Genomic DNA, 13,126 nt, shown 5'->3' on the forward strand with positions numbered 1-13,126 from the left:
CCTCCTCATTCATATGTATGTGTTTGTGCTGAGCAGAAGGAGAGGTTTTATGAAACAGAGTGCCAACTGGCCACTCCAGACTGCATTGAGCTGGCTCAACTGATGACCCACTGCATGAACTATGACCCCAAGAAGAGACCTTTCTTCAGGGCTATCGTCAGAGACATAGACATGCTTGAGGAAAAGAGTAAGTATAAGGGGAATATGTGCATTGTACATGGTGTGCTGGGTTAAACCTCATTTGGTTTCTGCAGTATAAGCAGTTTTATTGCAACTGCATCAGGCTTTCCTGCATTTTGGTTATTATGGTTGAACAGTGTAGCCTGCAGAACAGGCTGGAACAGGCTTGTCCAGATGGTTTAATTTAGGTAGTACAAAGGGTACAGGTTAAAAAAAAGCCATGAAGCTGATAACAGTTGGAGTATGATCTGAATGTTTTGCATGTTTTAGTATCTCACCTATCAGGAGCTTAGAGCACAGTGCAAAGAGAGAGAGAGTTGTTTACTCAACTCTGAGGTTCATGAGGAAGTTCACTAGGTGCATTATCACTGATCTGCCCCTCAGCTGGGCCCCATGGCAACATAATAGACTCTGCTCTTCCTCCTGCTGGCCAGAAGGATATACTGCACTGCACTCGGCTTATTGAAGCCAAAGCTTGTAAACACCCTTCTTTTATTAAAATCCAAAGACGGCTTCAAAATCCCCTTGATTTAGAATATCTCTTTTCTATATGTCCTATATGAACCTATTAAGGCTTAAAGGTCAGATTAAAAACAGTGTTTTGATTAAGTAAACTACAATTATTGGAAATGGTGATACAAAATGAGTCTTACATGGATAATAAATTGTCCCTCTACAAGTAGCCATTTGTGTGGAAACCAGAGCAAGCGAACAGTTGCATAACCACAGAAAATTCTAGCGAAAACTTCAACACTGTCAACCACAATAGACTTCCTTTGACGCAAGTTTGCTTATGTCAAAGAAAAGATGTTTGGACACAACATGCTTAATGTTTCTTTTACCATCTCTCAGACCCGTCTATCAAACCAAAGCCCACACCAGAGGTTGACCCAACTGTGTTTGAAAAGAGATTCCTGAAGAAGGTCCGAGATCTTGGAGAGGTAAACTAATCCTGCTGTTTTTATGCTGTTTTTTGTGCAGATTTTCAGCATTTATAAGGATGATCAATGAAGTGACAGTTTCCAGATGCAATTATTTATTTTTATGTGGGTCATCTCCAGTTACTACCATTAAAAATAACACTATCATTATAACCTAAAACAAGCTGAAGGGATTTTACAAGATCCATTCCATGTATTATAGAGACCAACAATACAAGAGCAGATGCAGAACTTAAGTAATTTAGGCAATTGGAAGAAGATTAGAAATGATTGTACAAATAACTCTGTTATTTGTTCTTTATGCAGGGCCACTTCGGTAAGGTCGAGCTGTGTCGCTATGATCCTCGGGGAGATAAAACGGGTGAGCTGGTGGCTGTGAAGTCTCTGAAGCCTGAGAACCGTGAGGAGCAGAGCACCAACCTGTCACGTGAGATTGACATCCTGAAGGCCCTCTACCATGAGAACATTGTTAAATACAAGGGCATTTGTCAGGAGGAAGGTAAGATGGAAAGAGTGCAGACACATGAAAAAACAAACACCAACAAAAATGTATACTCAGTACTTGACAAATCGAAACCTGTGTGTGTGTTTTAATGCACTTGTAGAATGTATGTTTTTAATTCAGGTGTAGTGGACATGTAGTGTTGACATAATGCTCTTTGTGGTATATGTGCTTAAAGACACATGGTTTTAAGCATCTGTATTTATAAACCAGTGCTTTGTAGTCTGACAGCAAGCCAGCAGAAATTAAACTTTATGTGGTTTACCTTAAAAATAAAACAAAAATGTTTGTGTATAAAAAAAAAATGGGTGCTGGCAGATTCTAGTAGCAGACACCAGCTACTAACTTCTAATAAGGTGCTCCCACCTTGTCCTGTTCCGGCCTTGTGTGCTTTTCAAAGATCCATTAACAAATGTTTTGCTTGAATGTTATGGTGGTAGTACATGAGAAGCACAAACTGGGGTTTACATTTTATTACCCACAAGTACACACAATGTCTGTATATATTAAAGCACCATTTGTGTCGGTTTCTGATTGTATTTATACGTAAATGTGTTTTTAGGTGGTCAGGCCATTAAGCTGATCATGGAGTACGTACCACTGGGCAGTTTGAAGGAGTATCTACCCCGACGCAAAAAAGACACCAACCTCGGCACCCTGCTCAGCTACTCCATCCAGATATGCAAGGTAACAGTTCCTTATTACAGGCACTTCTCTATATTATAACTTTAACTGACTAATAATAAAATAGCAGCCATCAGCCTTCATCAACTTCCCAGTATGTAGTTAAATAAGATGATAATTTTATCAACCACAATCGAGTAGTTTTTAGATATTTAACTTTTTTACTTCCTTTAAGGGAATGGACTATCTGGGATCTAAAAATTACATCCACCGGGACCTGGCTGCCCGAAATGTGCTGGTGGAGAACGAGAGGACGGTGAAGATCGGAGATTTCGGCCTCACCAAGAGCATCAAGGATAATGAGGGATATTATACTGTCAAAGATGAAAATGACAGCCCTGTTTTCTGGTGAGTCGAGAGGAGGGAAGGAGATGAACATTTTACTCTCTGACTCCACTGTAAGAGCTGAAGTCTTATTATTAAAAGAGAGTCTGTAAAGAAAGGAGAAAATACAAAGTGGATTGGTTACTAGATAAAATAGTAAGGATCGGGGGGTCAACGTCTGAAGATAGATTGTACATGAACTAAGAAGAGAAATACTGTAACAAGGTGAAGGGATTTCATTAAACCTTAAACCTCTTCATCCAGTGGGTACAATGATTTTTTGCAGTGATAATAATAAGCTCTCCTGCAGCAAGTACTAAAGCAGTGTATTTCAGTGAATACATACGTACATACATACATACTTTCCTTACATAGAAAACTTATCGTGTAAATGGCTGCCTGAGACAGGTTTGAAATGCCACACCTTACCGTGCAACAGTTTGATCAACTGGAGAAGTATTAACGCTCATGCACTTGGCTTTTTCAGGTATGCTCCAGAGTGTCTGACTTACTGCAAGTTCTACCGAGCTTCAGACGTTTGGTCCTTTGGAGTCACGTTGCACGAACTCATCAGCTACTGTGACCCCAAGAAGAGCCCGATGAACGTGAGTTTTTTTTTTCACTGTAATTTTTACTGTGTTTACAACAACTTGTGACTTGCTTCACTTGCAAAATTTAAATTTACAAGCATGTGTAATTTATGGCACAATTAAAATTGTATCAAAAATGTCTCTCCTCATTGACTACTGAAAATAAGTACAATTGAAATTAGGTCCTGTGCCAGGGAGGGACTTAGCCTCTTTATATGTATTAATTTGAATAAAATGTATCTCTTGTATGTGTAAACTAATAAGACGTGATACAAGCTAAAAAATTTAAAGTTCTGTACTCATCACTGTCTTTAACCACTGAACAGTGAACAGTGTTCTTGGTTTTCTCTTCTAACACGTCCTTGTCCTGGTCCATGCAGCTCTTCCTCGACATGATTGGCAAGACTCATGGTCAGATGACTGTCATGCGATTGATAAAGGTCTTGGCAGAAGAGAAGAGGTTACCACGTCCTGATGACTGTCCTGAGCCTGTAAGAAACTCTTTTCTCTTTATCAACACAACAGTGACACTAACACAATCTGTATTGTCTTTATTCACAAAATGAATGCAAAGAAAACAATAGGTAAGGAGAGGAAAGGAAAACAACAACAGTACAACAATAGTCAGAATGTTTGAGTTCTCAGGTGAAGAGGAAAAGGGTACGATCAAGTCAGAAGACCAGCCTTTGCCTTAATAATATAAAAAGTCCTTGTCTAAAAAAATTTAGTAAGAGTTTAAGAAGAAAAGAGTGGAGAAAAGGGGCCAATCCGGAGTCTGGGGCCTCAAAAGCAGAGGCCCGGACACCCTAAGGCCAGAAACATGATCCATGTTGTTACATTCTTGGATTTGTCACCTTAAAACTGGAAAGCTACAGCATGCAACAGAGAAAAAAAAGAGAAAGCTGACCCATTATGTTTGGGGGTAACTCTAGTTCAAAACAGTTAACCAGATTGACTAAGCTGACTGCATGCATCGACATATTTAACATTTCATCACCTCTTCTTGTCTCTCTCTTCCACCACCAAGTAGTTTCACATGGTGGAGGTAATTACAACGGCATAATGAATTCTGTGTGGCCCCATTCAGGAAAGACTTTTGTCTCCTTCACCTGTGCCTAAAGGCTCTGACACACCAAAATGACATCAAAGAACTAGCTGCGAGAGAGGCTGACTGCTGTGTCACCTCATGTCTGCTCTGACATGGCCAAAAAGTTGCACTTGAACACACCCCGAAGACTACAAGTTATGATTACGCAGCATTTTTTGACACCACTCTCGCTAATATAGCTTAGCTTCTCTAATTGAGAATATGTCTGATCATTGAAAATGGTTAAAGGAGAAACTGCGCCAACTGGGTGAAATCCTGGATACTACAGCGAGAGGCTGAGAAGGGGCTTTCTGTGTCTTTTCCAAGTCTTCTTCTTTAGCACATTAACAGCCAATTGGAGTGGTTTCTGTCATGACAAGCGTGGCCAATCAATGAGCCAAAAAGCCTCCTACAATGCCATCCAGTGCCAACTAAAGCCACTGTCTGCCCTAACACCGACCGACCATCAGTCTGGTGGGTCAACAGCATGTCTATTATGTTCACTGGGGAGGCCTGTTTGTGCCAGTTGGGCCAGGCGTCGTCATTTGCATTCACGTCCTCGTGTGGACCATGTTTCTGGCCTTGCCAACCGACCTAGGATCAGAGAAAAGCTAACACCACACCTGTGAGTGACTAACCTGTGCCATCTGTAGGGAAGGTATAACCACAGTAGATTACATCTGCAGACAGACATATATTTATCTGTCCTACTTACCTTCAAAGAAAGTAAAAGCTGCTGCAATTTAAATGCTTGTGGTTTCTGCAGGAAATATATGTTATCTCAGTTGTACATGGTTTGCCACCTGTAATTCCATCACAATTCATGTTCGACAGGTGTACGAGCTGATGCTCAAATGCTGGGAGCAGATGCCTGAGAATAGGATCACCTTTAGCCAGCTGATTGATGAGCTGACAAGAATGATGCAACAGCTCCAACCACAGAACGACTTTTAAACCTCAGCCTGTTTGAGGCTCTGGGAGCGAAGACGGCAAAACAGACCCCAGATCAGCAACTGCTTTGTTCAGCTTCACAGTACTGAGAGACACATCTCCTTCATACTCACATATAAACCTTCCACAACTTTGGTATAAAGACTTGGTTATTTTAGTTTGCTATATTTTCAACATTTTTATTTGACGCTCTCATATTGGTCGTATTACTCTGATATTTGATTATTTTGGATGAGATAAGATTAATCCTGATAAATCTTGTAGCCTTAGCCCATGTTTAATGTGACCTAATATCTTCCAAGTATAGCTATCTGCAATGTGAGAAATATCAAACTCATGTGGACTTGTTGCTCGTATAATGTGCTCTGAAGGCCTTATAATCATGTGGACACATGGCTGATGTCGCTCATTGAAGCTTGAATGATGGAAACCAAGCAACGGACTGCTCACTTTACAATGTTAAATAGTATTGTGGCGTTCTTCTTTATAACGGAAGCTGGGTGGATGACTGCTGAATCATATTAAGTGCTGGGATGGATGAGCTAAAGAAGATGGAACACGGGCATTAACACAGAGAAACTGAAGATGGGTTTTTCAGCATTTTGTGCCACCGTTGCTTGTTTCATGGACTCAAAAATCTCCTGATTATTTCTTTAAGAGAGCCAGGGAATGATCTGTGTTGAATGTTTGGATTTTCTGTTCATCATGTGCAGATGTCGGCCACGTTCCTCTTGCTGCATTCTTTTAGAGTTAGAGAAATAGTTTAATTGTTTCGGTCATTTGTGAGCCAAAATGCCAAATATTCATTGGCTTTAGCTTCCCAACTGTGAGGAGAATGTGCTTTGTTTCAAAGTTTTTAGGAAGCAGGCATGTTCACTGTCAAGGAATTGACATAGTTATAAAGCAGATGAAATGATAAGTTTATTGGCAGCCTGTGTTGTAACCAGACACCAATCACAATAGTTTCCATGTGAAGGAGCTGCTTGAGCTTCATCTGCACAGAACCGAAAATCTGACATTTTTTCTTTAACAGGTTATTGTGCTCTAACCTCTTCACGCCATCAAGAAGGGATATTTTCCATAAAAACAATTCACTTTTACACTGTGTGTCTTACATCCTTTGAATGTTTGAGATGGTTATGTTTGTACACTTCAGTTCATTAAATAATGGAATGGATTGAATCTTGGTTAGTCCTCACATACAGCACTCTCAGTACCTGTGAGAGACACTTGAGGGCAGCATCACTTCAATTTCTCCCCACTGTTTTCTTGTGGCTCTTCAGTTCGAATGTGTTAAAGCCACAAATACTTTATTACATGTTTATATACTATACATATTAAAGCAGAATAAGAGCCAATTACCATTGATGCATACTGTTGATGGAAGAACTTCAGATGGTACAGAGGGTTTGAAGTGAGACAGAGAAATGATAATTCACATGGCATTTCATGTTCATTTGTTGTAGCGACAAGAAATGTTCATAGCAATGCACTATAATGTACATGCATTTTATTTGTTTCTTTGTATCCTTCAATATGCCAGGAAATGCATAAGTGTATTTTATGTGTGTCAGTGAAATGGTTTGAGCAGAGGGTTTTTGTTTGTTTTGTTTTTGTTCCTGTGTTAAATCCACCAGTAGATTTGAGCCATGTAGCCACAAAATCTCTCAGTCAGATATGATCATGACTTCAACTTAGAAATGGTCCATTCTGATGCAACTGTCTGGCTTTTTACTGTGAATGTTGGTAGAAAGGCAAAAGAAAAGGACTGTCGAAAAAACAAAGTTGCGCTTCAGTCCACATTTTATTTAGGAATGTAAAAGACAATTCCTTCTGCTCAAAGTAAGAGAAAGAAAAGAAATATATATATATATATATATTTTTCAAAAAAATAAGACAGAAAGTATGACTTATGGAAGGTAAAAGTGTCCATAAATACACAATGAAAAAATAAATAAAATCATGTTTTGTTCATCAATGTTCTGTCTGTGTCAGTCCAAATGCAATATATCATTAACTACTGAAAACAGGTTCTTCTATATATTACAGTTGTAAGGAGGCATGCTAAAATTGCTCTAGAAATACCTTATTCACAGTAAAACGATAGCAATGTCAGTGTGATATAAAATTTTGCAAAATCTACAGTATGTTTCAGGTCAGAAAAATCCACATACTCAAAAAAAGCAAAAAACTTTACAAAGCAAGAAGCACAGCAAATCTATAGATTTATCTACAGCTATTAAAATGTGTCAGAAAATCTGAAATACTTGAGTATTGCAAAGCTTTTGGATCAACACACACACATACAGGCACACGCGCACACACATACACACAGTCAGTCACTATTGCAAAGTCCAGCCTCACCACTGACCTTGTGTAATATGCAGAATACATACTGGTACAATGGCAATGCACTGAAGCTTAGACGAGGCTTTGTTCACATAAGAACAGAAAAAAGATCTGGATTTTGACCTGAAGTGATTCAGCTGTGTTTATACTACAAAACACAAAACAAAATCACTATACAAGAGTTCAGATGAGATTTTCTGTTCTGATGTAAATGAGCCCCATAAAAATAAAACTGACTGCATTTTCTTCTCAATATTATCGATTATCAACAACTCAAGACCAACAATAAATAAGTCGAGGCTGCGTTTGCACAGAAACGGAACTCGAGGTGCGAGCTGCAGCTGGCTCACTGACAGGTCACCACGAGGTTCAAGAACAGCCTTCACTTCCTGTGTGTGTGTGTGTGTGTGTGTGTGTGTGTGAGTGTGTGTGTGTATGGCTCTGTTTGTGCTGTGTAATCTCAGGGGAACGAGCCCCCCCCGCCACGAGTACAATCATCATGAGGACGTCACGTCTAGTTGGTGGTACAGAGGCACAGAAAAATAATGAGAGACACAACCTCTTTTTTTATCACTCAAGATTACACAACATTCCCCAATAAAACAATGTCTGATAGTCTACAAAGGCAACCACACATTTAACATGGTTTCTTCCCCAGTTGTATAACCATTTCAGTTCATACTGAGACTGGGGGAGGCAGTGTTAAAGATCATATTGCAACATGACGGTTTCATCGTTAAAAAAAGCTCAAGGCTTACAAAATGAATTCTTAGGACAATAGGTTACTGAAGAAACACTGTTGAGTACAACTAAACACAAGGAAATTATTCAAAGGTTTGAAACAACACATGCAGAGGTGCATTAAGAAAAGCTGATAACTAAGGACTCGTAGAGCAGGTGCAGGCACAGAATCACCTGTGAAACCAAACTCAGCTTACAATCTGATTTGGCTTTGAGAAAAGATGATGAAATGACAAAAGTTGCCAGGTGTTCCTCCTCCCCTAAAGAGGCTTCATAGCTCCACAAAGACTGGATCATTAGAAAGCCTAAATAATAACTGAATGATCTCAAAGTGTTCAACCCCAACTTTACTACAGCTGCATTTCCACTGCACAAACTCTCCCCAGGAACCTGAAGGAGCCAGGGTCCAAACTAATGACACTAGCCTTGCAAACGTAAAATCAGTCTTGCATAACTCTTCAACTACTGTACAAGGCCTGTGTGAGTGATCTAATGAGATAACACTTGTGAGACTGATCAGAATTTGACTCTTTCAGAGTGAATATCTCTTTTTGGAATTATGCAGTTGCAGCTCCGAACTTCTAAGAAACCAAAGCAAAACCTCAGAAGATGACAGAGCATTTTCCGTGCCAAGACTCAGGCTAATAAAATGATCAGAGCAGAGTTAAAGAGGTTTCAGTAGAAATACGTTTCAGTTCTCTCAGAAAAGCACAGAAACTTTGGGGCAGCAGAAGAGCATTTTTTTGAGTGCTCAGTTTTTTTTAGCCTTATTTCTTTTCATCTTCGTGGGTGTTCTGACTGCCGTGGAAATGCAAACAGCAACGGGCTGAAGGAACCTTTAAGTTTCTTGAAAAGTAGTTCCTGGGACTCTAACTTCTGGGTGCTTTGGGTGGAAACGTGGCTCAGATGGAAATGCCAAGCACGAGCCAGACTCATGCTAAATTGATTTAGATCAGGATCTGGGGATCTATTTAAACACCGTAACATCTCTGCTGGTACAGCCTAAAAAACAAAAAACACCCCTACACCGAGAGGCCGCGTAGGACCAGCACACAACATCTCCGCTCAGGGCATCGACTGCAGGCGTCTGGGGGAAGATAAAAAGAGGACACAAATACCATCAAACTGCAACTGAAAAATGAACATAGAGGCACAACTATTTCAACATGATTTGTATGTATATGTCCCTTCCTGTGCAGAGAACATGCCCAGGCTGCGAACAACAACATATTTATATCTGCCTTTTATTATTTACATCTTGGGGCTGAAAACCACAGACAGGTCATTAATGCACTAACATGCGAACCAAGACTTTGTTGTTTTTGGTCTAAAAATGATAACAATACCATCAGCTGCATCCTTGAAACGTCGCTGGGGCCGATTTAACAGGATCACTCTGCACAAAGCCGCCACACTCGCACGTCTAGAGACTGACAGGTTTTGGAGGCCCGGTGCCAACTGTGACCTTACGTGTCCGACTACAATTAGACCGCTGTCAGATATCTGTCCGACAGCCGGGGGTAGGAATGACGTTTGTCAGTCGGCCCGCAGCACAAACGCAACCTGTGATCGAAGAGGCCGGATGAGGAGGCAATAAGGCGTAAACACAGGCGGGGGATAGTAAATTCATGTGGACTCGGATCACATAAGGAGAGCTGTGTGAGAGCGGAAGGGGAGAGAAATGCTACCACTAATACAAACACCAGAGCAGAGAGGAGACGTTTCCAGTGTGTGTGTGTGTGTGTGTGTGTGTGTGTGTGTGTGTGTGTGTGTGTGTGTGTGTGTGTGTGTGTGTGTGTGTGTATGTGAATGTGTGACAGCTCTACAGGTACGTGCAACATGCAGGAGTCTGGCAGACATAAGCAACAGCCTTCACCGAGCCAATAGACAGAAGAGGAGAAGACTTGGAAAAAAAAACAAAAAGTCCCAGCAGGCTGAGCGGCTGAAGGCAGCTGGAGTTGTTTTTCCATTCCTCTCTCTCTCTCTCTCTCTCTCTCTCTCTCTCTCTATACTCTCTTTCAACCTGTCTCTCCTTACCCCCATTACCTGCCAAGAGCACATTTTTAGAGAGCTACACCCACAGAAACACACTCCGACAGCTACCTACAATTACTGGCTCCAGCAGCACACACCAGGTCGACTCTCGTTAGCCGCAATCCGGTGACATTACGGAAGCCTGGAAGTGATGCAACTATTGTGGGTGATTTTCACTTAATTTCTTATTCTGTGTATAATCTCATCTCCCAGCAGCGGTTTCTGGCAAACAGGCGTCAGCAGGAGACACACTCACCACCAGCCGTTACACCCTCCTGACGGTTAAAGGTAAAAGCAAAAAAAAAAAAACGTCAAGCAAGAGCCAAAAAAAAAACCCACCAGAACTCTCCAGGATGGTGTTTCTATAAGATGCACACACTATCAAGATGACTGGGAGAAATGCAAACAACCTCAAGGACACACAGGACAGCACAGCCTGGAGGTTGTTATGGCGATGCATGAACACTGTGATGGGGAGTACAAAGAAGGAACTCCACTATGGTCTGAACACACACTGGAAACACTACAGCTGCTGCACCCTGACGAGGATGTTGGTCGGTTTTAAACGGGCGCCAACAAGCTGTTTATTGTTGGCCACAGCTGTAGCACTGAAGTATAAGTGTGTAAATGCAACATTGCTGCCAGTTCCAGAGATACAAATCGCCTGTCGCCGAGCTACACTACAGTCGACACTCAGAACTGCTCGCTTATGAAAGTTTGCACTGCACCAGGTACAGCAGCAGCATTATTATTTATCTGGTCCTGATTATCACTGGATTGTAAATATAGCGTGAAAAACAAGGCCTTCCCGGTCTCTCTCGGCTGGCGATGGCAGCCTGTGGGCGATTTGTTTGTGTTTCAACGCTGCTGGACTGTGGATTTCTTTGTGAAGGACTCGGGTCAGCTTTTCCCTGACGGTCCAAAGGAGGCGACCTGATGCTTACAAATGGTGTCCACCAAAATTAAGCAAAGAACTGGTGTCCAGCACAACTCAGAAGGAGTTGGATTTCATGCTGAGACTGGAAAAATGGATTTTGAGTATCATGATCCGCAAAAGTGGAAAATGGTGCCGAAGCAGGCAAAGATTAGACGGCCTTGGTACCTTTCGCCCAGTTTGGAGTCCCTTCTGAGCAGCCTGGCACAGGTGAACACTGGTGTTCCCCTTGGACTGTTTGCGTCAGCCTCAAAACAGGCAGCTTGCTCTCAGCGGCCTCTGCCTGTTTAAAACAAAAGATGACGATGGCAGAGGTATTTTGTGAGGTCTTTCCTGTTAATCAGCTCAGTTGGTTTGTTTCCTTTTTCTTCGTCCTCACTTCCTCTTCCATTTGCTCGAAAGCGTCAGCCAGATGTGCTCTAGTAACAGCCACTTTCTTTTCAACATGAACTTGACGACTACACTAACGACCTGTCGACAGCCTATGAAAGGAAGAGGAGCCATTACTGGTTGATTAGCGTTAAATCTGAGACCTGCTGGCAACACAGTTAACACATATTTATTTGGCAAGTTTTTGAGCGCCCTGTATCGTAAAATGACCAAACAATCTAAAAATGGATGGACTGAAGTGAAAAGAAGAAGACAGGTTGACACTTCACTTCTAGTTTAAGCCCAACACAGCCATTGCTGCCCCCGGTCTGTGCTGTGGACGGCCAAACCTGAGTGTGTGAAAACTTGGTAAACAAAGAAAAGCTCTCTCTCTCTGGTGACAATGAAACATTTACACTCCAGGCTCCGTCCTCACACTCTCAAAACTTCTTCTCTGTAAACTTCATTGAGACACAATGCAGAGAATAAAGCTGACGCAGCTGTGCTGGTACCGCTAAAATAAATGCAGGCTCGACCCGACTTTGGTGGCAGACAGTCGGACTGGAAAACAGACAGTGGAGGGGACAGACAGCGAGGCAGAGAGACAGACGGGGAAACAGTCAAGCGGACAGCGCTGTCTAGAATCTGCTGCCTTGGCTGTTCAGACCCACAAACACAGAGGCCCCATCTCTGGTCTCAACACACACACACACACACACACCTCTCTCTCTCTCTCTCTCGCCTTACAGCGAGGTGGAAGTGAGAGCAAAACAGAGTCCAGCTGACTGCTTTTCATCCACTCACACCATTTAAACTTTGACGCAGAGCCAGCCGGACCATGAAGCTGATGTTTCTGTGCAGTTATGGTTGATTCAAGTGGGGGTTAGGTTGATGACAAAGTGGTAGAGTATGGGGGGGAAAAAAAAACATCTGAAGAACTGATTAATAGAGGAAAATGCAAAACGGCTTCCACAAACAGCCGCAGATGGAGAAGGAGACGTGAAAGCAGATTTGACCACAGACGAAGACTCCCAAGCTTTTCTTTTTAACAGAAGCTCCCTGTGCTGGAATGCCGAGCGGCTGGATCTCCTGCCATCCCTCCTTAATGAGTCTTGCTCGCTGTTTCAAGGCAGAAAAATACACAAACCAACAGCGAGCAAACAGAGAGAGCAGGTGAGGAGAGGGCCTCGACACAGCTACTGTAATAACTTCATCTAAGCAGCAGAAAGTAAAAACATGAAGGTAGAGATGTCTACTCATGAGGCCAACAGAACTAAAGCATGCAACCCCCAGCTGCATTCACATTTATTTTTCTTCTGTTCTTTCTGAAATGTGAGGATAGCTTGATCAATTCAGTTAGATATACTTCAGTAATATTCTGAACCAACAGTAAGCAGACACCTGTTATAAAACCGATTCAGATTTGATGGGAGAAATGTT

General features: G+C 41.8%; 1 protein-coding gene across 1 annotated transcript in view; it reads left to right on the forward strand.

Moving 5' to 3' along the window:
- The window catches only part of jak1 (Janus kinase 1), a 33,303-nt gene extending 26,066 nt beyond the window's left edge, over positions 1 to 7,237 (forward strand). The window contains exons 18-25 of the mRNA XM_037113618.1: positions 37 to 187; positions 1,033 to 1,121; positions 1,428 to 1,620; positions 2,186 to 2,310; positions 2,483 to 2,655; positions 3,119 to 3,236; positions 3,602 to 3,712; positions 5,143 to 7,237. Of these exons, the coding sequence (XP_036969513.1) occupies positions 37 to 187; positions 1,033 to 1,121; positions 1,428 to 1,620; positions 2,186 to 2,310; positions 2,483 to 2,655; positions 3,119 to 3,236; positions 3,602 to 3,712; positions 5,143 to 5,262 (1,080 nt within the window). The 3' untranslated portion in view covers positions 5,263 to 7,237. The remainder of the gene's footprint in view (positions 1 to 36; positions 188 to 1,032; positions 1,122 to 1,427; positions 1,621 to 2,185; positions 2,311 to 2,482; positions 2,656 to 3,118; positions 3,237 to 3,601; positions 3,713 to 5,142) is intronic.
- The last annotated feature ends 5,889 nt before the right edge of the window (positions 7,238 to 13,126 follow it).

This window comes from Acanthopagrus latus, chromosome 11 (assembly GCF_904848185.1).
Source record: "Acanthopagrus latus isolate v.2019 chromosome 11, fAcaLat1.1, whole genome shotgun sequence".
Lineage (NCBI taxonomy): Eukaryota > Metazoa > Chordata > Actinopteri > Spariformes > Sparidae > Acanthopagrus > Acanthopagrus latus.